The following is a 26,293-nucleotide window of genomic DNA, read 5'->3' on the forward strand; positions in this document are numbered from 1 at the left end:
ATTCTCAGGCATAGGATTTGTTGACCTAGAAAAAGCGTCTGACAATGTAAAATAGTGCAAGATGTTTGAAATTCTGAGAAAAATAGGAGTAAGCTATAGGGAGAGACAGGTAGGATACAATATGTACAAGAACCAAGAGGGAATAAAAAGTGGACGAGGGTCATTCCATATCAAATCACCCAATAAAAAATAAATTTTACACCCACCTCCTTAGATTTTCATGAAATTTGGCTCAAATGGTTCTAATACCATCCTGACAACACCTGCAAATTTTTTTTGCTGTATCTCTTATAGTTTTTTTAATAAATTTTTAAAGTTTTTATGTTTTGCGTTTTCCGAACCTTCGGAAATGGTAAATTTAATTTGTATTCAAAACTTTAAAATTGCTTATCTTAAAAACTCTTTTAGATAACATCATGAATTTTTGCAACAAGTTTATTTATTATACATATTTGAAGATAAAAATGATATTATTAAAATATATTAATATTTTCTATGAAAAAATATATGTATTTCTTTCTTTCTTTCTTTCTTTCTTTTTTGACGGGTATTTTGTTTTATAAGAATTGCAATATCTAGAGTCTCAGACCTGATAGAATGCTCAAATTGTTTTAATTTACTCTTAAACATATAGGCTACTTGCTAAACCAAAAACAATGATGGCTTTTTAACATGTTTATTAATTATAGTAGATTACATTAGAATTATGTACAAAGATAGTGTACTTCAGACACTTATGTATAACCCAACTGATGGCTTGAAACATTGAATTTTTTGAGTAATTTTGTCTTTTTAATAAACATTAATGCTGATTCAAACTGTTTTTCCACTTCATCCAAGAGCTTTCAGTTCTTTTGATACAGTGTTTTTTGAAGTAATACATTCATCCAGTGCCGCTTGATTGAGGTGCGTCTACTACACAGACTATGTGCTCCAAAGGCACTATGCAATAATCTTCTCTTTCAGGACAATAAAATGATGCAGCTGGTCCTGAAGGATGTAGAAATAGAATTTCTGCATCTTCTTCATCATTGAATATTGTTTTTACCAGTCCAAAGTACCAGTTACCATCATAATTTGCAGCCACATAGCTATTTATGGATGGTTCAACACGAACCCAATCAGAAGAAGAATGGAAAGTAAAGACTAAGGAGGGTTTTACACTATCTGTAGTCCTTCTAATTTCAAGGTTGTTTGTTGGAAGTGGTTTGAAGTTATGAAAACTTCTTGTTCCAGGAATGGTTCGGGTTGCTGAAAAACGTTTTTCTAGTTTTAACCGTAGCAAATCAGCTTCTTTTTTGTCAATAAAGTGAAAATGAATGTTTTCAATATTTTTTTCACAAAACTTGTACACCTCGATTGCTGTCATTATTTGTTCTTCGTCTGAAAGCTGTAGACTTGCTTTCCTTAAAACTCTTTTAATAGTTCCTCCTAGGCCATCACAATTTGACTTCCCATGATTTGTTGCAAAAAAAGAGTGTTGGACCTTCAAATTAAAGTCTCCCAAGTGTTGAGTCAATTTTTTAAAACTGTTTCTATTTTTGTACTGCCCGGCACAACCATCTGTAAAGTAGTGAACTGAGTCAATGTCAGTATGATGTAATGACAGCCACTTTGTAATTTCTTTTTGTACAAAGTTAACAAAACCAGTGTCATGTTCTTGGTCATCACTAATAAAACTGTGGTTGGAAACAAAAACATTGTTTTCCTCATTTCTTAGAAAAACTCCAACTGGGTGTAGAGTACAACCACCTCTATTCCAGTGGTAACTTTTGATCTCATTTTGTATAACAAAGGAATAATTTTCACTGAAATCCATCACAGTAATTGCTGTTTTGGGTGGGGGGTCTTCTTTCAATCTCTTAAAGGCTGCTGATTGGGATTTTGCTATAAACGAGTGCGGGGTGAGCTTTTCCAATGACCTAACCAATAAAGAAATGTAGTCTTCAACACTGATAGACTGTTTGATCATTTCTGCCCTGTCTGTGTTAACCCACTGACTGATTACAATTTCTTCTTCTAAGTCATAATCTTCACTTAGTTTTTCAGTTAAGTACTCAGTTAGTGCAGTATTTGCAGGACAGCTGTCGCAATGATGTAGCATGCAGTTTTGGTTTTCCGTATTGCACACAAGCATCTTAATTAGGTCTTTATAAGATTCTTCAATTTTCACAGCATCCAGTAATAGTTTAACATTCTGGTGGATACTGCATACACATACAGTGTGTGTGCCTGCAGCACCAGCAAGGATACACCATTTAGGTCTCAAGAAACAAAATTTTGAAAATCCTACTTCTACCTCGGGATTCTACCATTTGAAAGAATAATAGAGTTCTCTCAAGTTACACAAAATGAGTCTTTTTTGCATGTACACATTTTTTTGAACACTTACTTTGTATTTTGTTCCAGGTAGCACTCTGGAACATTCATCCTTTTCATAAAAATCTGTTACAAGTTTTACTGTATTTTCAGAAAGAGTTTTACCTTTTTTTGGACCAGGAGTTTCCAAAATACCATTTTCAGATTTTAGCTTTCTAGCTTGTCACACCATGTACTCACTTACATTAAATTCTTTCATCATTTTATTTCGACTCCAAGAATCTGGAACCAAGGTCAGAATCTGGATTTTTTCTAGATCTCCCAACAGATGAAATCTTCTCTTTCATAAGAGAAATCATTACATCAAATTCCTTTGCTTTCTCAACCACACTTTTATCTTCTTCGTCATCATCAGAACTTGGTGCATCATATTTTAATGCTTTTGAAACCGCCTTTTTTGCAGTCTTTTCAATACTGCTAACCTTCCTTTTAAAATAAGACCCTTTACTTTGTTCTGACAAGCCATGAAGCTTTATCGGTATTAAACCTAAATTATCAAGAACAATGTTTGTTTGTACAAGGGATTCATTTCTGGATTCCAATGATTCTAATTCAACCATGACTTCATCATCTGTTTCACTTTCATTGACTTCAACTCTTAATTTTTCCTCACAAAAGTTACGGCATGTTGAGCAAAGCTTTTGTCCAGGTTTTATGCTAATATTTTTTGTCAGTAATTGTTTAGAAAGATCCAAGCCTACACTTCTCAACAATTTTTTGAGGGGCTTTTTGTGTTTTTTTAGTGGGTCTACACATGTTGTTTGATACTTTTCAAAAACATTTAAAAAGTAGTAGCTGTGGTGTGAACATATATTCTTAAATTCACACAGATTAATTCCAGATCGTAAGTGGATCAAATCTTTTTCTTCCTCACTCAATTCAGATACCAGTTGTAACTTTTTTGAAGGTGTGTAGGTTGTTTGGAAACAGTCAGATTTTTTAAATAATCCTACGCTACAGGTTTGAATATCTGACATACTGATTTCACTTTTGGTCTGATTACTGTTCTGGTTACTTTTATAGGATATTGGAAAAGAATCTCTGTAAACTAAGTAACAGTACTTACTGAAAGTTCGAATAAACTTAATAAAATACTATCCAAGCACTATTTAACACTGTAATAATTTTTTACTTCAAAACACAGGAGTAAAAAAAAAAAAAACAAAATCCAAGCGTACATTGTTACTCCAAGAAGACAAAAACTTATTTTCGGTGTCTAAGTCACTTGGTACTGTTTATTTTTAAAATATAATTAATATTATTTTAAAAATTAGATAACTATTAAACAGGTTAAAAAGCCAACATAATTTTTCTTTTACCTAATAGCCTATACAAATAAGAGTATTTTAAAACAAATTTGAGCTTTCTATCAGGTCTGAGACTCTAGATATTGCAGTTTTTGTAAAAAAAAAAAAAAAAAAAAAAAAAAAAAAAAAACTTGTCAAATTTTTTTTTCATTTGGAAGATTTTAATATATCTTCATGGTAATTTTTTTTAACATTTAGATATAATACACAAACTTATTCCAAAATTTCATACTGATATCTTGAGTATTCTTTAACATACATTTTTTTTTTAGTTGTGAGGACACGTTTAAGTTATGATTTCCGACTGCTGAAACAACGCCAAATCTAAAAACTTTAAAAATTTATAAAAATAACTATAAGAGATAGAGCAAAAAAATTTTGTAAGTGCTTTCAGGATGATAAAAGAAGTAATTGTACCAAGTTTCATCAAAATCTGACATGGTTGGTGTCAAGGCCTGGGTGACTTGACATGGAATGACCCACGACCAAGAGCAAAATGTTTGGATTAAAAATGCTGTAAGACAGGGATGTAGTCTCTCGTCCCTACTGTTCAGTCTATACATCGAAGAAGCAATGGTGGAAATAAAAGAAAAGTTCAGGAGTGGAATTAAAACTGAAGGTGAAAGGGTATCAGTGATAAAATTTGCTGATGACATTGCTATCCTGATTGAAGGTGAAGAAGAATTACATTATTTGCTGAATGGAATGGACAGTGTAATGAGTACAGAATATGGATTGAGAGTAAATCGAAGAAAGATGAAAGTAATGAGAAATAGCAGAAATGAGAACAGTGAGAAACTTAACATCTGGATTGATGGTCGCAAAGTAGATGAAGTTTAGGAATTCTGATACCTAGGCAGTAAAATAACCAATGATGGATTGAGCAAAGAGGACATCAAAAGCAGACTAGCACTGGCAAAAAAGGGCATTCCTGGCCAAGAGAAGTCTACTGGTATCGAACATTGGCCTTAACCTGAAGAAGAAATTTCTGAGAATATATGTTTGGAGCACAGCATTGTATGGTAGTGAGTGAAAATGGACTGGGGGAAAACCGGAACAGAAGAGAATCGAAGCATTTGAGATGATGTGGTGCTACAGACAAATGTTGAAAATTAGGTGGACTAATAAGGTAAGGAATGAGCAGGTTCTGCGCAGAATCGGAGAGGAAATGAGTATGTGGAAAACACTGACAAGGAGAAGGGACAGGATGTAAGGCATCAGGGACTGAATGCCAAGGTACTAGAGGGAGCCATAGAGGGCAAAAACTGTAGAGGAAGACAGAGATTGGAATACATCTGGCAGATAACATAGGACGTAGGTTTCAAGTACTAGTATGAGGTGAAGAGGTTGGCATGGAAGAGAAATTCGTGACGGGCCGCATCAAACCACTCAGAAGACTGATAACTCAAAAAAAATAAATAAATAAATAAAATAAAATAAAAATAAAGGCACATTCTTCATATGTTACCACTTGCAAACATTCCCTTGGTAACAAATGTCATTATCTGCATGAACCTGAACTTGCAAAACGTGAACTCATAGACAGATGAGTAATACATTCGAGGCTACTACTTGCCTCCATCATTAATTTCTACCATTTATCATTCTTACGGCATTGACAATGGAAGCAAATTGAATGCTACCATTATTTTAAAGAGCACTTTCTCTCAGTGGCCACAATCCGTTCCTCACACCTGTCTACAAGGGCAACCTCTCATGAATAGTGTTACTGCAGCTGTGACATTATATTGTGTGTGGATCTGAAATTGTATTCGTGAAACAGAAAAAGAAAGCTAGAGCACTTGAAAATTAACGCAGTTTTGTGGACGTTTGTGTGATCTGTGCCATCCCTCAGTCAGCTGCAGGTACACGATTGTATTTCATTCATTTTTGTTTGTGATGCTCATACTTTCTGAGATAAGGTGCCATTGTATCCAAATCTAACTGCTTCATGATAGATTACTGTTTATCCTGGCCAACATTACCCCAAGACTTTAATACACATAAACTGTAGACAGCACTTGTCTTCAGTATATAATGTGACAACAGATATCTTCCGTATATAATGTTATAGGGCAATATGTGAAAAAAAGTGAGAAAAGGTATTATTTGAAAGCATTAATAAAGACCAGTCATTAATGTCTATTTTGGTTATTTTGTAAAGCTTCAGGGTTATCATATGTATCGTACCTGTTGCTATTTTAGCAGTTTACACATCCCTTCAGATTGTCACCCTACTTAAAATGTACAGCAAGCATGTCATACATATATTTACTTGTTATGTAAATTATCATCATTTCTGCCCAGTAGAAGAAAGTACTAAAATTATTAAACTGGCTTGAGTCTTTTAAAAATTAGTCCTCTATTTTATGCAAGTTCCTTAGATATTCAGCTACACTGCCGCCTCCCAACTGCTTTTTTCTCCCTACACCGTACTTAAAAACTATGCCATGAAATTACCAGTTTCAGCAGACGAACTTAGTGTAGAGTACTTCCAGCCCTGTTTTGGGTCTCTGATTGGGGTTATGGAAATGGGTTTTCCCACCAGAGTGACTTGTCAGTTCTTCTAATTGTGGGTCTCTTTGGTACTATTTTTTGTAGATAGGAAGAAAATATTAATGTGTACAAGTAATGTGTGTTCGTAAGTTGCCCCAGTGAATATCCTTCTTGAAAATCTCTGTGGCATGCAGTTGGATTGATTGTTCATTGTAGAATGTATTTTCAACAGTGAAACATGCCATCATCATCAGGTTACTTCTGCTGACTGACATCATGGACTAGTGCATGTGATTCATATGCTGGAAGTCTCCTCCCCACCCCCACCACCACTCCCCCTCCACCTCCACTGATCCTGTGAATGGACTGTGCAGTGTTCTGGCCTGGTGGTGGGGTATCTCACACTCGTGAATCGAGTGTCCGTTCTCAGTCTGCACTCTGCCTTCGCTGTGCTTAGTGTTCCGTTTCCGCTGTGCTTGGAGAACTTTCACTGCCAGATCCCACAGTCATCTAAGTTGAAGAATTTGTACATAACATCTCCGGGTGGGAAAGAGCTGCACTGCATTCTCTGTGTAACAATCAAGACATTGTCATCCTCTCAGCAGATAAGGGGGACATAACCATCTTACTAACAGTTGCAGAATGTAAAGAGAAAATGTACAAACTCCTAGACAATGCAGCTCACAAGATGCCGATGTTCCAACCAGGAAGATGCAGCGCAAGATGATTGAATTTCTCCAAAGTAATTTTACAAAAGGGACATTGGAGAGATTTCGAACACATGCTGGTCCACCACCAAGTCTCTTCAGGCTTCCAAAGGTACACAAAGAGGCCAATAGTGAGTACAATAGGAGTGCCACCACACGAGTTTGCAAAACACGTAATGTTAGTTTTGAGTCTGTTCATTGGCAAATGTGAGAACCTTTAAAACCAGTAGTCTTTTACAGACATCTTGATAATATGTTTGTCATTTGGCCTCACTGGAAAGATGAGATTTCAAGTTTTCTTGCAATACCTGAACTGTATCCACAACCAAATTCAGTTCACAATGGAGGAAGAGCAAAGTGGTCAGTTTCTGTTCTTGGATGTTCTGGTATGGAGAAAACGGGAAGGAATACTGGGTCTCAGCTTCTATTGGAAGAAAACCCACACAGACCAGTACTTCCACGCCTCTAGCTGTCATCAATCATCACAAAGGGAGGGAGTACTAAACACGCTGATCCACAGAGCTCATGTGATCTCCAACAAAATAAGCCTAAAACCTGAACATGGACATATTCCAGAAAAACAGCTGTAGAAACTATCAAATTATTTGCACCTTCAAACAAAAAGACCAGTTACAGCCAACCTCCAAGGGAGGCCAACTGAAAAACATAGCCCACAATCTTCATGTGGGCAATGTACACGGAAAAATCAATAGAATATTACAACAAAATGTCAAATGTGTGCACCACCCACTGGCAAAGACGAAATTCCTCTTAGGGACAGTAAAAGATTACCTGGGCCTTTGGATATCTGAAGTGTGTTATGTCCGAATGCAGAAAAACATGTTGGAAAAACCATTTGCACAATTGAAGAAAGGTGCACGGAACACAAATGGCACATGGACCTCCAGCAGCCCAAAAAATCAGCAGTTGCTGAACATTAACTTGAAACTAACCAGTGAAATATGGAGATACAAAAATTCTGTAAAACAAGTTCCACTATTGGAGTTGTGTATACAAGGAGGCTGTTGAAGTCCATCAGTATGAGAATCTCATCAATGAAGATAATAATAGATTTCAATTTAGTCAAGCATAAATTCTGCAAATGCAGTGGAAACAAACACCAAGCACAGCAAAGTTGGAGTGCAGACTGAGGATTGCCACTCAGTTCCCAAGCCTGAGCTACCTCCACCACCATGGCTGGCACATCGCGTGGTCCATACATGGGGTCAATGAAGGCAAGAGATGACAGATGTATATACTGCACCCGCTGCACCAGGATGTCAGTCAGCAGGAGTAACATTATTATGATGATGGCACATTACGCCGTTGAAAATTCGTTTTACAATGAATAATCAGTCTGGGTGCATGCCAGAGAGACTTTCAGTAGTACAAGCATGGATTGTGGCAATTTTTGGACAACACATGAAAGATATATCAGGTGTTTCTGGTTACTGTTGTTCTGTTGCATATTAAGGGGTCCTGCAGAACATGATATATGATAAAGCTTGTGCCATGTAATTGTGGTCTAACTTTATTATATTTTGTGTAAGTCACACTTGATTATTGTGTAGAGCTCGTGTAACAGAGTTGTGACTCAATCTCTCCCCAGTAAAAGCTAACTATATGTAATGGGGCACTTGTCTCCACAGATAGGAAAGAGAAGAAGGGGTGGAGAGGAGAGGAGGGGAGGGGTGTGTTTTCTCCCACTCAATTTTTAAGGGCATCATTTGCAGATATGGTACTGATTGTACTGAGTCTAGTAAGTACACAGTTAAAATTATTCACCTCTCCTTGTCATGAATGCACAGTTGGAACATCAAAGAGAGAGCAATATCCACAGCTGACTCTTGATTCATCAGTCTCTTCCCATCATTCATCACTGAAACAATTACTAAGTACAAAACGCAATGGAAAAACCGGGTACTAGTTCAGTCAACAAAGGAAAATTGGAGAGGGGAGGGGAATTTGCATAGTTGCAAATTTTTGTACAGTGGTACAAGGATGTCATGAACAACGTACTAAAAGCCCAGACTGGTTAAAATCCTGACAAGTGAGGTGTAACCTTGGTATGGGTGGAAGGGACACCTGAAATTTTTCTCAACTTGAAAACCACAGCTTCTAGCAAAAATGCTTTCCAGAGCAAAATTAAACTACATTAAATTTCTTAGATAAAAGGGTCCTGTTCATTTTTTCTTTAGGACTAATGGTCTCCATGTTGAAGGGAAGTTCAAAATCAAAGATTATGTAAGTAGTGTTTTCATGGTATATAATTAATGTTTATTGTTAGGTGAATGAATTATGAACAGATATTGAATGTGTGTACATCTGAGTGTAATATAACCATATTAAGGGATTACTTGTGTTCTGGCATTGTAACTGTGTGAAAAGGGTGAGTGGGGTGAAGGTTGGAAGTGTGAGGGAAGTAGTTTGCCAGATTGTGGTCAAGCAATTGCCTCATTGCAAACTGAAGAGTGTGCAGGCGATTCCCTATTCTCTCTGTGAAGTGCATAGCTAAAAGCAAATCCATAGTGTTGGACAAAGTTATATCAACCCTTCTGCAGCTCACCTTATCATTGGCTACGTACTGTGCAGACATCACCAAGGGTGTTTATTTTCCACAAGTACATTAACACAGTATATATTGTAAATATGGGATACTAATAATACTAATGCAGGAAACACGTATGAACAGATTGTGCATAACTCTCTGTTCTTAGACTAAAGGGAAATTGATTCTTAGTCATCCTGTACAGCAGCTGTACCATTCTTTGAGCAGAGGTAACTCCTCCATCCAAAAGCACTTCTTGCTTTTCAGCTTATGGACAGACTGAACCTCCCCAGCATTTCCTGTCCAGTTCTCCCATGTGAGAAGACAAAATAACTTCGAGCTCTTGTTTATATTGTGGAATTATTTACAGGAACGTATTTTATGTTAAAAGCCACTTTGGGTACTCCAAATAAGTATTCACTCAATAAACTGAAAATAACTGTACTATATAAACATGAGCTCAGTGAAGTTATTTTGTCTACTTACTTACAAGAACTGGGTAGGAAATGCTGGGGAGGTACAGCCTGTAAAGTGAAAATTGTGCAGTGCTGGTAGTGGAAGTCACCTATCCTGGCAGAATGCTACATCTGCTGACCATGTGACTGAGGATCAATTTCCCCTCCAGCAATGTAAAATAATGTGCAGAGATTTATGTAGAATCTGTCTATATGCTTTCCTTGGGTTACTATTATTAGCAATGTATTCAATTTAGTGTTAATAGATTTGTGGAAAATGTTGGGTGTGCACTGTGTTGTGTGGTGATTCATAAGGTGAGCTGCAGAAGGATCGGTGTAACTTTTTTACCTTGTAGTTGTTTCTTGTGATATAGTGGATCAGAGAGAGTGGGGACTTGCCACCTCACACTTAAGTTTTCAGACTTACAAAGGAGGAAAGAGGTATGAACATGACCAGTGACCTGCCTTCCCTCACATACATCCACCCTTCATACCGTCTCCCTTACCCCCTTTTCCCCCACACAGCCGATCACACACTCAGTACACAGTTTACCCCTTAATAGGTTCTACTGCACTAGGATATGGTGCACACATTTATTATTTGTTCTCAACCCACTTCATTTAACAACAAACATTAATTTTGTACCATTAAAACACTATTTTTAATAATCTACTATTTTTCTACCCCCAGTAATGCAGGAACTATTAGTTGTAGAGAAAATATGAACAGGACATTTTTTCGTAGGAAATTTCATGTAGTTTGATTTTACGTGGAAATGTTTTTGCTAGAAGCTGCGGTTTTAGAGATTTTCAAGAGAAACAAACAATTATCTTCAAATGTGACGCTCGTGTGTCACTGGTCAGAAATTTTAGTATGTTGTTCATGACCCTCTTCACCCCCCAGGTGACCTTTTGTGGTGTTTGTTGACTGGGGTATACTCCATAAGTGTTTTTATCGAAAATGAATCATTTTCTTTTATGTTAAAATTACATAATTCACTACCTGCTTAGTGTAGGTCAGTGACAAGAATGATCATGAAGAAGCTAGAAACAAATAAATAAACATAAACTTGATTTGTTAGACAAAAATGAAGGAATGAGAGTCCAAAACTGGCTCCAGCACACAGCTGTCTTTCATATGAAGTACCTCGGTAGCTGTAGTATGGACAGTTTAACATGAGAGTTTTAGGCGGGGGGGGGGGGGGTGGTTTGAACTATGATACCATAAGACACCAATAGAGATTGGACCTGAACTTCCTTGTTTATGACAGTTGCCAACCTCGGCAAGCAGTTTCACAGTACCTGCTACCAAATACTTTGTGCATTCCAATTTGGTTTTTGTGGCATGTTTTTGTTGTTTTCATTTATATTTTGAAATGAATGGAAAGGCTAATCCTGGTTTACTACAGGGTTTGAGTAAGGTTTACACAGCATGAGAGGGGATCAGCAGTCACTATGAAAATGTGTTGACTTTGATTTCACAGAAGTGCGTATCACTGGTGTAGATTGCAAGCCCTGGGAGAGGGATCAGGGGGCTTGTTACTCCGCACCTCTCCTCTTCCCACAAAGTATTCATTAGTTTACATTTGCAGTTGTCTCCCACATTGAAGTGTCTGTGCTATACTGCATATAGTATCATCTTTAATGTACAAAAACATGTTCTATGACCTCACTTTATAAAATTTGCCCAGGGCTATGGGATTAAATTAAAAGATACAGGTGTGCTGCATAACAAACAGAATCTTGTTACCAGTTATTTCGGGAATAGCAAAACCTAACTGTTCCATCCGTTTACATTTATGAGAGATTATAATTTTCCTACACAATGGACAAAAACTATTTCAGGAGAATCATTTTAACCACATGTATAATATGATAAATAAAAGTAATTTTATGCTACCTGTGCACCAACTGAAATTATATGCATGGACTGCACAGTATGGGTGGTTATAATTAAACTTTCCATACTTGACACACTATAACATGGAAACTCATTACCATACGAGTACAGAACTTGGTATCATAAATGTCCAGAGTATGGGGTGCATGATTTTCATGTGTCAAACAGCGCCCTTATCCACTTCCAACTGTAGCCACCAGGTGCCGTGGTAAGTCATCGTGGTTCATAGTCTCGCACACATGACCAATCGCTGTACACTTGTTTACGTGTCAATGTGAGCTTGGACAGAAGGAGCAGGGCGTTATTGGTGAAGCCCTATTATCAAAACAACAGTAATGCTACAGCTGCACTTCGAGAATATCGTCAGCTGCCAGGATTACAGAAGGGTACACTTTCTCCACCTTCTGCACAGAGCATGATGAAGTAGTTCAAATCAACTAGAGAACTGGGCTTCACTCCGGGATGAGGCTGATGACCGGTTGCACCATGGGTGGTTGATGAAATTGCTTTTGCAATGGTAGACAATGCTGTTCACAATTCCCGATTGTCAGGCAGTTTGCATGCTGTGTCACGACAGTTGAGCATCCCGAAGTCCACTGTAGAGAAGGTGCTATGAACCATTGTCAAATGGCATCCGTACAAGGTCCATATTTTACAGCAGCTTGTACCACAGGACACACGACAACGTGTTGATCTCGCTCTCTATTTTCTCGCAAGGATTTAAGTTGAAGATGGCTGGCTCAGGACTGTCCTATGGACATACGAAGCTCATTTTTCTCTGACGGGTGAAGTGAACTCACAGAATTGCTGAGTGTGGGAATCTTCACCTCCAGTCACTGTGCATAGAGTTCCTCTTTATGGTGAATGTGTCACTGTATGGTGCAGCATATTCATCATTGGCCCATTGAACAGATTGGTGCTCAAGGACCAAAGACATGCAGTGTGACTAGCCAGCTTCACTGAGATATACTTCATACCAGTCCTACAGGAAAGAGATGCATTGAACTTAACAGTTTTCATGCAAGATGGAGCCCCATTGTACATTACTCATGTGGTTCACCTGCTTCTTCGAAACACATTTGGAAACAATCGAATTATCAGCCGATCGTTTCCAAATGCTTGGCCGACATGATCACCTGATCTCACTCCCTATGATTTCTGGTTGTGGGGCTACCTGAAAGACAGGATTTACCAGGGGAGCATTCACACATGTGCAGCGTATTGAGAGAGGTAATCAGCATACCTATGGACATGGTTCATTCTCCTGTGCAGAATGCAGTCCTGCACTTTGACTCTTCTGGACACTGATGAGCACCATATTGAATCTCTTTTGTAGCAGTAACGGTAATGGTATGATGTACCATAGCAGCACATTAAAAGTGTTTAACTTGAATTATTTCTCTTCCCCATGTTCTTGACATTAAAACTACCAAGTTTGGTCCTTGTACGGTAATTATTTCTGTGTTAATAATGTGTTGAATGGGGAAAGTTAAATTATAACCACCCGGTATATGGAGATGACAATATATTACAAGGTATGGGCAAAAACATATTTAAAATTGATAGATTCTAAAAACAAGGCTACAGCAGATTCTGTGGGAGAAATGTTACTATTCAGTAGAAGAATTCAGAGAGGTTGAAATGATAATCTGAGCAAGGTATTTATTATCATACTTTTTTATTGTATGTATAATTCTGTTTGTTAACATCAGTAGTTCTATGTTTGTGGTGAAATTTTTCTACCATTTTGACGTGTGTCCTGTACCTGAATCAAATGATTTAGATTATATACATTATGAGACCAATAAACCTCAGTTTACAATAAATTTACAATTATGAATAGTCCAGTGATTGCGAATACATTCATCCATGCCTCCTTTTCTCTGCATCAAAATTGTGTTAAACAAGGTTCCGTCCTCAAGTAGGATTCGAATAAGTTATTTTATTCTGTGGATGTAATTTGTGTTTTCTTTCTATTTCTTGCAGGATCTGCTCCATTGCTGTGAACGTCAACAGACTATGTAATTCTTAAATGTAGTAGTACACTTCTGCCCAGAAGATAACACACTTATTTTTTGGGTTATGACATACACCATAACTGAAACAAGTGTGACTGGTGCCCATGTGAGACTACTGACAGGTAAATTTACTTAGCAACGATACATTCTTACACATTGCAGTGCAATGTCTAGTGGTAACTTCTCTTAAAATTTTCATAATAACATGACAAATCTTTTAAAAAAGATTACATTACAATAATTGGAACGTACTATAGTGACTCATAAAAGCATTTTTCTTGCTGTTACTTTCTAAAAGTATAACACTGCAATAAAGCATTCAGATATTTGTGTGTATAGAACACAAATATTTCAAACAGCAAATCACTCAGTGCCTAATTTGACAGGCACATTATAGTTATGTGTCACTTGAGTGTACGAGAAAACACTTCATACAGAACCATTTTGCAGTGGTTCTTTACTGTATGTGAGATTGTGGCAGACAAGGAGTATGTGATTTGGGCAATAGATCAGTTTCATCTATTAGGCATTTCTTATTAAATTATGAATATTTTATTTATGACACATCGATTATGTCAGTATTTATGAATGTGGCATTTTTAATGGGTACTATTTATTGCTTTATATTTTCTTACTGTCTCAAGGAATTAGTAGATGCAAATTTACAATTAAATCAGCTGCAGACTTTATTTTGTAATAACTGGATAGTTCTCCGCCAAAATACCGGAAGAAGAAATGTTGATGCCCCATCTGTGTGCCTGAAAATAGTTTGAACACAGAGTATTGTCATACAAGAACAAGCAAAATAAAGCTTATCTCAACATTTCCAGTTGTGAGTTAAGCTGCATGCTCTTCAACATAGTTGTCAACTTTGCTAGTAAGTAGGCGTTATTATAAACCATATTTTCTGAATGAATTCTTTAATTTATCTGAAGTGTCTGTAGAAAAAAATGTAATTGTCAGTCTTGCCGCATATTAGGCTTATAATACCCACTTAATTAAATTAGTACACCTCCTTAGTAAAAAAGTAAATATCTTGTATGTAAAATTACATTCTGCCAACATTACGTAGCTCATTTCGCAAGCAGAATGTTTCATTGACACAGTGTCTTGCATAGACACCACTGCACAAGAACTTGACTTCATAGCACTTGTCAATGCTTTGGAACGAGTTAATGATATGAAGATATTCATTGAATTATCATTAGGCTAACAGCCCCACTGTCTTCATGTACTATTGTTGGACGTAGCAGTATATCATGACATATCAGTGTCACAAGTAAAACCATTCATCGTCAGAAAGCAGTTTCTTCTCTTGCCTGTTTTGTCCATGTGTAAGAGTTACTAAATATTGAAAAATTTATTGGTCTGGCCAAATACTGAGGAGAATCACAAAGCATTTGTCGCTCAGTGTGATGCTTGTGGACACAGCAAAGTAAAACATCACAACTTTTCTTGGTACTTTCATCCTTGTCATCAGAAAGATACCAGTATTGACTGACAGCAATCAACCATTCCTATCGTTTGCCTGAAGCATATCCAATGAAAGATGCAGCAGCAGCTACATTAGTAACTATGACCTTTCATGAATGGATTGCTCATGTCATTAATGGTCAGCACAAATGAGTCTTTTTTTTCATTGAGCATGCTAAATAATATTTGCCATGAATTGAATTTGAACTTCTGCCTAACACTAAGCTGCTAATGGTCCTAGTTAGACCTCACGCAGATGCCACATTGCAGCGCATTGTCTTACTAGCCCTACTACGAAAAGTTTCCAGAAAGAATCTGAATACATCAGTGGTGAATTAATATATGGAGAACTGCTGAAACTGTGTGAAAAATTCATTAGACCGTCACCCAATAACACGATAGCGTCAGATTTGCACATCGTTGCACTGGCACACTATTTTGTGACAATCGATGTTGACATAAAAACTTCCTGGCAGATTAAAACTGTGTGCCCGACCGAGACTCGAACTCGGGACCTTTGCCTTTCGCGGGCAAGTGCTCTACCATCTGAGCTACCGAAGCACGACTCACGCCCGGTCCTCACAGCTTTACTTCTGCCAGTATCTCGTCTCCTACCGGGCGTGAGTCGTGCTTTGGTAGCTTAGACGGTAGAGCACTTGCCCGCGAAAGGCAAAGGTCCCAAGTTCGAGGCTCGGTCGGGCACACAGTTTTAATCTGCCAGGAAGTTTCATATCAGCGCACACTCCACTGCAGAGTGAAAATCTCATTCTGGATGTTGACATAGCTAGTTACTCTTTCACAGTACCCATCAACTGACTTTCGCTTGTCCTTGGTAATCATCTGAATTCACACTGGCCCATAGGCATTAAGTGACACTGAGATGCTGTATGTGTGATTCCACAAAACAGTGCCACAACGTGTATGTTCGAAAACCTCCAATCACCACAGATTCTGGACATCGTGTGTGCTTCAGCCCCCAAATATCCCCATATACTCAACTACTGGGGGGGGGGGGAACATTCTTGTGTGGACAATAAATGATCAGCTACATTTTATGTTGTGTGTCAGTTCTGTGATTGTTTATGTTGTCTCTGGTCTCCAAACAAATGATGTAGGTATTCTTTGTAGTTTGCTGTTACATACTGTATTTAACCATAGCCTGTTGTGTTATTACTTTCACACAACTCAGTGAATGAAGAAAACTACACTGTTAGTATTTTCGAGCCAAGACCTTTGATTGTGTAAATCAAATAATTATAATAGAGAAAGTAAAATATTGCAGTGTTAAAGGCTTTTCCTCTTGCATGGGTATAATCATATTTTACAGCAGAGAACAGAAGCGCATTAGCAATTGCTATCAATGTCATAAAACTAAACTCAGTTTATGAGAACGTTAACTATGGTGTCCCAAGTGGTTGAGTACTTGGCCCATTCTGTTCTTGACCTAAATAAATGATTTACCAAAAATATTGGAGGAATGTTAAAAAATGATGTATTTTACTCTCATCCACCATACTGGAAGTAACAATTTCCATGTCAAAAACTTCCTGGCAGATTAAAACTGTGTGCGCTGATAGAAAGCACCGAAGCTGAAATCGTTATAGGTACGGAAAGCTGGCTGAAGCCAGAGATAAATTCTGCCGAAATTTTTACAAAGGTACAGACGGTGTTCAGAAAGGATAGATTGCATGCAACCAGTGGTGGCGTGTTTGTTGCTGTTAGTAGTAGTTTATCCTGTAGTGAAGTAGAAGTGGATAGTTCCTGTGAATTATTATGGGTGGAGGTTACACTCAACAACTGAGCTAGGTTAATAATTGGCTCCTTTTACCGACCTTCCGACTCAGCAGCATTAGTGGCAGAACAACTGAGAGAAAATTTGGAATACATTTCACATAAATTTTCTCAGCATGTTATAGTCTTAGGTGGGAGATTTTCAATTTACCGGGTATAGACTGGGACACTCAGATGTTTAGGACGGGTGGTAGGGACAGAGCATCGAGTGACATTATACTGAGTGCACTATCCGAAAATTACCTCGAGCAATTAAACAGAGAACCGACTCGTGGAGATAACATCTTGGACCTACTGATAACAAACAGACCCAAACTTTTCAACTCTGTAAGCGCAGAACAGGGAATCGGTGATCATAGGGCCGTTGCAGCATCCCTGAATATGGAAGTTAATAGGAATATAAAAAAAGGGAGGAAGGTTTATCTGTTTAGGAAGAGTAATAGAAGGCAAATTTCAGACTACCTAACAGATCAAAACGAAAATTTCTGTTCCGACACTGACAATGTTGAGTGTTTATGGAAAACGTTCAAGGCAATTGTAAAATGCGTTTTAGACAGGTACGTGCTGAGTAAAACTGTGAGGGATGGGAAAAACCCACCGTTGTTCAACAACAAAGTTAGGAAACTACTGCAAAAGCAAAGAGAGCTTCACTGCAAGTTTAAACGCAGCCAAAACCTCTCAGACAAACAGAAGCTGAACGATGTCAAAGTTAGCGTAAGGAGGGTTATGCGTGAAGCGTTCAGTGAATTCGAAAGTAAAATTCTATGTACCGACTTGACAGAAAATCGTAGGAAGTTCTGGTCTTACGTTAAATCAGTAAGTGGCTCGAAACAGCATATCCAGACACTCTGGGATGATGATGGCATTGAAACAGAGGATGACACGCGTAAAGCTGAAATACTAAACACCTTTTTCCAAAGCTGTTTCACAGAGGAAGACCGGACTGCAGTTCCTTCTCTAAATCCTCGCACAAATGAAAAAATGGCTGACATCGAAATAAGTGTCCAAGGAATGGAAAAGCAACTGGAATCACTCAACAGAGGAAAGTCCACTGGACCTGATGGGATATCAATTTGATTCTACTCAGAGTACGCAAAAGAACTTGCCCCCCTTCTAACAGCCGTGTACCGCAAGTCTCTAGAGGAACGGAAGGTTCCAAATGATTGGAAAAGAGCACAGGTAGTCCCAGTCTTCAAGAAGGGTCATTGAGCAGATGCGCAAAACTATAGGCCTATAGCTATGACGTCGATCTGTTGTAGAATTTTAGAACATGTTTTTTGCTCGCATATCATGTCGTTTCTGGAAACCCTGAATCTACTCTGTAGGAATCAACATGGATTCCAGAAACAGCGATCGTGTGAGACCCAACTCGCTTTATTTGTTCATGAGACCCAGAAAATATTAGATACAGGCTCCCAGGTAGATGCTATTTTCCACGACTTCCTGGAAGGCATTCGATACAGTTCCGCACTGTCGCCTGATAAACAGAGTAAGAGCCTATGGAATATCAGACCAGCTGTGTGGCTGGATTGAAGAGTTTTTAGCAAACAGAACACAGCATGTTGTTCTCAATGGAGAGATGTCTACAGACGTTAAAGTAACCTCTGGCGTGCCACAGGGGAGTGTTATGGGACCATTGCTTTTCACAATATATATAAATGACCTGTAGATAGTGTTGGAAGTTCCATGCGGCTTTTCGCGGATGATACTGTAATACACAGAGAAGTTGCAGCATTAGAAAATTGTAGCGAAATGCGGGAAGATCTGCAGCGGATAGGCACTTGGTGCAGGGAGTGGCAACTGTCCCTTAACATAGACAAATGTAATGTATTGCAAATACATAGAAAGAAGGATCCTTTATTGTATGATTATATGATAGCGGAACAAACACTGGTAGCAGTTACTTCTGTAAAATGTCTGGGAGTATGTGTGCGGAACGATTTGAAGTGGAATGATCATATAAAATTAATTGTTGGTAAGGCAGGTACCAGGTTGAGATTCATTGGGAGAGTCCTTAGAAAATGTAGTCCGTCAACAAAGGAGGTGGCTTGCAAAACACTCGTTCGACCTATACTTGAGTATTGCTCATCAGTGTGGGATCCGTACCAGGTCGGGTTGACAGAGGAGATAGAGAAGATTCAAAGAAGAGTGGCGCGTTTCGTCACAGGGTTATTTGGTAAGCGTGATAGCGTTACGGAGATGTTTAGCAAACTCAAGTGGCAGACTCTGCAAGAGAGGCGCTCTGCATCGCAGTGTAGCTTGCTGTCCAGGTTTCGAGAGAGTGCGTTTCTGGATGAGGTATCAAATATATTGCTTCCCCCTACTTATGCCTCCCAAGGAAATCACGAATGTAAAATTAGAGAGATTCGAGGGCGCACGGAGGCTTTCCGACAGCCGTTCTTCCCGCGAACCATACGCGACTGGAACAGAAAAGGGAGGTAATGACAGTGGCACATAAAGTGCCCTCCGCCACACACCGTTGGATGGCTTGCGGAGTATAAATGTAGATGTAGACCGAGACTCGAACTCGGGACCTTTGCCTTTCACGGGCAAGTGCTCTACCATCTGAGCTACCTAAGCACAACTCATGCCCCGTCCTCACAGCACTACTTCTGCCAGTATCTTGTCTCCTACCTTCCAAAGGTACACACAGTTTTAATCTGCCAGGAAGTTTCATGTCGGCGCACCCTCCGCTACAGAATGAAAATCTCATTCTGTAATTTCCGTGTCAATTATGCAACCCTGTCTAGGAATTGAAAATGAATTTTATATTCTGATGCAAAAGTCTATAACATGCTGCCATTGGAAGTCTGGGAAGAAAATTGGAAATCTGAAACTATTCAGAAGCAAAGTAAAAACCATTCATATTTAGATAATGTATAGATTTTTAATTTTTCCAGTATGTTGACATATGATAGCATTCTCTGAAATCAGTAAAATTATGTAAAAGCGTAGAATGGAATATTAGATAAAGACTGTAACAGAATAATGTGAGAAGCAAACCACTGGATTTTTTTCCCAAAATAGTTGGGATTCTCATATAAAAAATATATTATAAAATAACAGTGAATTCCTGTAACAATGTGAGTAGGTTGACACTAGTCATGATTGGTTGATGGCATACTCAACAGAAGCAACCTGCAGTGAACGCTTCCATCAGTTAATGTATCATTTAAATTGTTCCACATCTCTGAAGGCGCTTCTTCACAACTAAGGGGCTCTTGTTTGTAGATAATAAGCTCTCCATTGCAACGCTATCCGTCTTATTGAAATAATTTCTGACATAAACAAAATAGGTCAGGGGTTGCTGGAGCAGATCTACCACCACACTGTCAAAGAGCTAAGAGAGCAGATCTGTCAAGTCTTTGATGGGAACATGTATAAATATTGAGACTTGATTGAAGCTGACTGTAACATCACTTTCTCCAAAACAAAGGCTCTTAATTTGTCTGACAAAATTTTATGTATTAAGTAATGTGTGCGGTAGCCCACATGCGTAGTAAGTTGACTGACAAGATGTTTTGCCAGTCTACACACTGGCCGTAGAATGGGCTTAACGATGTGCCATAGGTGTGTCATCCTCTTGTATCTTGGGCAGACCATAAAACGTAAGTCGTGTAGTTGCCTGAGGGAGGAGATTGTGGATAACTCTCTCCTCCATCAAAAGACCACTTGACTACTTCATAAGCCTTCCTCATTATTGTTGAGGTGACATCCTCATTTGCTGCAAACCCAGTGTGTCTCTCAGCAACAGTTTGTACTGAAAATGTACTGATACACACTGGTATCTATCTGCACACATTCTGCCTCTACCACCCAGTCTTTGTTCTAAGAAGTACAGTTCATCACCCCAAGCAGTATCAAATATGGAACACTTGCAGTATCAAATATGGAACACTTGCCTCAAGAACTAAACCAGTCTTCTGTGAGAATTTTTTCAAAAACAAATAAATATGGCATGCAATTTTAAGAGGTATCCACGGGCAGAACACTATCAAGGAAGAGAATAAAAAAAAAAAAAAAACCTTGAGTTTTTGCCATTCTTTGCTTCAGTGACAGGGAAGATCAGTCAGATCCTGAAGAGACATGACATCAAATCACTCTTCAGGCCTCTAGCTAACATGCACCTACTCATAAGGTCTGTGAAAGATCACATAGGCCTCAGAACTCCCAGCATTTACAAAATACCATGAGAGTTGCAGATAATACAGGGTGGCGTACAAAATACTGGCCCTGAGTACTAGACTTCCAATTGTCGCCCACCACTGCTATCTGTTGTTTCAAACCAATTGTGACTACATTTTGTATTGTCAGTATAAAGGCCATTGTAACTTGGTTGTGATGTATGAAGTAAATATCTCAGCAAGATGTATCCTTTACAAGAAAGAATCACAATAGTGGAGACATACATATATACAGGTTCATTTAAGGAAATGCGGGACATTTTCGTGAAGAAGTTTCCTGGCATTTCTATACCAGCAAAGGAAAGAGTATATGATTTGGTAACATAGTGGTGTACTACAGGGTCAGTTACAAATGCAAAAAAGAATCGAGCCTCTTCCATTTGTACACCTGCTGTGATCATGTATATTTTAGCACAAATGATACAGAGTCCACAGAAGTTGACTCACAAATTGTCGCAAAAAGAGAACTTTTGCGTAGGTCATGTCAATGTTTTTTGCAGCATACAGGGATGAAGCTGTACAAAATGACATGTGTCCAAGAGCTGAAGGAGGAAGGCAAGGCAAATTGTGTGTATTTTGGTATGTGGCTATGCCAAACAATTGAGAGTGGAATGTTGGATCCGCTGTTGTATTTCATGAGTGATGAAATCTTGTTCTATCTGACGGGACATACGAACTCCCAGAACACCAGATACTAGTCAACAAACAATTCCTATTCGTTTAATGATGAAACCTCTTCACTGCAAAACAAACAAACAAAAGTGTGGTGTGTCATGCCAGCAAGTTGAATTGTAAGTCGTATATTTTTTGATACAACGGTAAACACTGCTGTATATGCGTGAGTCTTTGAGGAATTTTGTGCACAGTTGACCCTCCTTGATTGTACACATGCTGTCCCTCAACAGGATGAGGCGACCTGTCACACTTCACGCATGTCAGTCTCACAAATTCATGATAGATTCTTAGAAGAAAGGACTGTCTTAAAAGGATTTTGGCCTCTCTGATTGCCGAACCTAACCACTTATGGTTTTTTACTGTGGGGCAGTATAAAAGGAAAAATGATTGCAAATAACACAATATCATTGGAAGACTTGGAGGATAATACATGTAATGAAATTTTGAGAACTGATTTGGCAGTTGCACAAAGTTGTTAACGTGTTAGGGTTGCGTGTAAAAGTGCATTGAAACACGAGTTGGTCACTTTTAACACACAATGTAATGTAAAAGACAAGATCATTTCTATAAATATGGACCTTTGCATTAGCTTATTTGTTACTTCTATTACGTAATTATTAAGTGTTTATCTATTTGTTGTCGTATCTTCTTGTGGTGGGCAGCAGTTTATGCGTAATTGACGAGCAGTCTGTAGTCGGGGCCGGTTTTTATCCACGGTAGTTCAATGTGATTTTGAAATTAAACTTAGAATTGCATTTGAGTATCGCTCTATTACACGAGGGCTGATAATGTTTCTGCAATAGCATGATAAAAGAAGTTATAACAAAAATATTGTAAAGAGGAAACTTTGTAGTTGAGTAAAGTGGCCATAACGAGATTAAGAGGGCATGTCAGATGTGGGATGAAGACATTTCTTTTTTCAGCAATTGACTGAGTACCACAGACATTTAATATTTCTGTGCTGCTTCACTTTGTTCCTCCATTTGATGGTCTTATGCAGTGACTGTGGACCTGCTTGTTGGACATGTAAGGCGTCCTGCTATTAGGTATGCCCAGAGGACTTTCAGCTGTTATACGGCTAGCATATTTCCCGCTAATTTGTGGTGCTTTACTCTTCTTTTATAACTGGTTTTATTCTTCCCTTCTCCTACTTTTCTTCCCATCTGATATGTATATTGTAAGGATCAGTTCGGCTACCTATCTCATTCCTTTCGGAAGAATTTGCTTTTTTTTTTATGTTCCCATCATTGAGAAGACAGATGAACCAGCAGTTTGATCCTTTCAACACATCACTGCAAGTATGGACACTATTATTATCTAACTGTTTGAAGAGGTGGGTAGGAATAAACTTAATATTAAGAAACTATTTTAGATAGTGGTCACTAGGACTTGTCTTCGATCCACACACTGTACACATTAAAAGATAAAGGTGTCAGGAACACGAAAGTTGGTTTGAGCACCACATTAATATATTAGGCAAGGTTCAGTTGGAGGTGATACGCTCTTATCTTCCTCCAAACGTAGAGCTGACTAAGCCAGTCAGTTATAGGAGGCTCTGTAGTTTAACATGGACTACAAACCCTGATTCAGTTCAGTATTTTTTTCATTGGCAATGACAGAGGTGAAATAAGTGACAAATAGTAATCCCAGGCCTGTCCGGTGGTCACAGTGCAAGACCTTTGGATCTGCAGTGTGGTATTTCGCCACTAAGCCACCGAGCCTCACTGTACAGAGACTTCATTAAGTTGGTTGAAATCAAATAAAGCTAACAAATTGTCTCAGCTCATCTAGGAAAATTATAAAGTTAGTCTGTCACTGCCAAATGCAGGGAGCAGATGTGACAGACTTGGTGGACAGTAGATTTTTCAAAAACTGCATTTTATTACAACTGTACCAAAGTTAATCAGCTGCTTGTGTCACTGTCATGACAAGTGTCAGCAAAATTATGTAAATGTAGAGGTGAACAGTCTATTTAGATTTTCCAAATCAGTGTAATCATTATTTCCTTAAACAGACACTTGGCATACGTATATGATTCTTTTAGTCATGTTTTGTTACTTTTACAGTGTGCTATCATGGAGGCAGAGAAAGCAGAACTTAAATCAATTCTGCGAGGACTGCTCATTTCATCCCCCAAGCAAATGACAGTGCGTGAACTTGCGAATGATTTTTCGAGGCAGGAAGGACGTGAATTTCCATTTCAAAAGTACGGATTTCGTACATTTGTTGATTATCTGAGGACCATAAAGGACACAGTTTTGGTAAGTAAGTGTAAAATATGAAGGAAGGCCTAGCAGAAATCTAGTTAGTATCTACTTAATTTAATGATCACCATAATTGGAATACTATCATTCTAGCTACACAGGCGGTTCACTTTGGTGTATATTTTGTTTGTAGTTTATATATTATGCAAGCTGATTGTTGTTATTGTGCTTCCCAAGTGGTTGGTGCTCACCTGGTGTGTGGAAGTATAGGAATACTTGTACCACTATACATATTTAGACTCAAACCACAGTCTACAACAAACAAACAGTCGCAGAACTGTATAGGGCGGAAAAATGTAACCTTTCAACAACTGAAGCAATGCTAGTGCTCCAAGCTGCGAGCATGTAGTGCCATCAGAATGGCATGCTATAAACTGCGAGCTTGTTATTTTTAATGCTGTTACTTCCATATTTCCTGGTAACTAAATGTCGCAGTGAATTTTCCAATACAAATTAGAAAATGTAATTAAGTAGTAATAATAATAATAATAATAATAATAATAATAATGATCTAAAACTACTGGCAGCAACAAATCAACAACTCAACCAATTACTAAAGATAACAGAAGTATTCAGCAATGATATAAGTATGGCTTTTGGAACAGACAAATGTAAGAAAAATAGCATAGTCAAGGGAAAACACACTAAACAAGAAGATTACATATTGGATAACCACAGCGACTGCATAGAAGCGATGGAAAAAACGGATGCCTATAAATATCTAGGATACAGACAAAAAATAGGAATAGATAATACAAATATTAAAGAAGAACTAAAAGAAAAATATAGACAAAGACTAACAAAAATACTGAAAACAGAATTGACAGCAAGAAACAAGACCAAAGCTATAAATACTTATGCTATACCAATATTGACCTACTCATTTGGAGTAGTGAAATGGAGTAACACAGACCTAGAAGCACTCAATACACTTACACGATCACAATGCCATAAATATAGAATACATCACATACATTCAGCAACAGAAAGATTCACATTAAGCAGAAAGGAAGGAGGAAGGGGATTTATCGATATAAAAAACCTACATTATGGACAGGTAGACAATTTAAGAAAATTCTTTATAGAACGAGCAGAAACTAGCAAAATACACAAAGCAATCACTCATATAAATACATCGGCTACACCACTACAATTTCATAACCACCTCTACAACCCTTTAGACCACATAACATCAACAGATACGAAGAAAGTAAATTGGAAAAAGAAAACACTTCATGGCAAGCACCCGAATCATCTAACACAGCCACACATCGATCAAGACGCATCCAACACATGGCTAAGAAAAGGCAATATATACAGTGAGACAGAAGGATTCATGATTGCAATACAGGATCAAACAATAAACACCAGATATTACAGCAAGCATATTATTAAAGATCCCAATACCACAACAGATAAATGCAGACTTTGTAAACAACAAATAGAAACAGTAGATCACATCACAAGCGGATGTACAATACTAGCAAATACAGAATACCCCAGAAGACATGACAGTGTCGCAAAAATAATACATCAACAGCTTGCCTTACAACATAAACTTATAAAACAACACGTTCCTACATACAAGTATGCACCACAAAATGTACTGGAGAATGATGAATACAAATTATACTGGAACAGAACCATTATAACAGATAAAACAACGCCACATAACAAACCTGACATCATACTCACCAATAAAAAGAAGAAATTAACACAATTAATCGAAATATCCATACCCAATACAACAAATATACAAAAGAAAACAGGAGAAAAAATTGAAAAATACATCCAACTGGCTGAGGAAGTCAAAGACATGTGGCATCAGGATAAAGTTGACATCATACCAATTATACTATCAACTACAGGAGTCATACCACACAATATCCACCAATACATCAATGCAATACAGCTACATCCAAACATATATATACAATTACAGAAATCCGTAATTATTGATACATGTTCAATTACCCGAAAGTTCCTAAATGCAATATAACATGTACCGTACAGCAAAAAGGAAGTGACGCTTGATAAAGGTCCGCGTCACTCCATTCTTAACCAGACTTAAAAAAAGTCTGAGAAAGTAAAGAAAT

General features: G+C 38.0%; 1 protein-coding gene across 2 annotated transcripts in view; it reads left to right on the top strand.

Annotated features, from left to right (window-relative positions):
* Positions 1 to 26,293, top strand: part of LOC126237120 (uncharacterized) — a 331,755-nt gene that overhangs the window by 13,449 nt on the left and 292,013 nt on the right. For both annotated transcript variants that reach the window (XM_049946935.1, XM_049946936.1), the window contains exons 2-3: positions 13,779 to 13,932; positions 24,000 to 24,194. In XM_049946935.1, the coding sequence (XP_049802892.1) occupies positions 24,009 to 24,194 (186 nt within the window). In that variant the 5' untranslated portion in view covers positions 13,779 to 13,932; positions 24,000 to 24,008. The remainder of the gene's footprint in view (positions 1 to 13,778; positions 13,933 to 23,999; positions 24,195 to 26,293) is intronic.

This window comes from Schistocerca nitens, chromosome 2 (assembly GCF_023898315.1).
Source record: "Schistocerca nitens isolate TAMUIC-IGC-003100 chromosome 2, iqSchNite1.1, whole genome shotgun sequence".
Lineage (NCBI taxonomy): Eukaryota > Metazoa > Arthropoda > Insecta > Orthoptera > Acrididae > Schistocerca > Schistocerca nitens.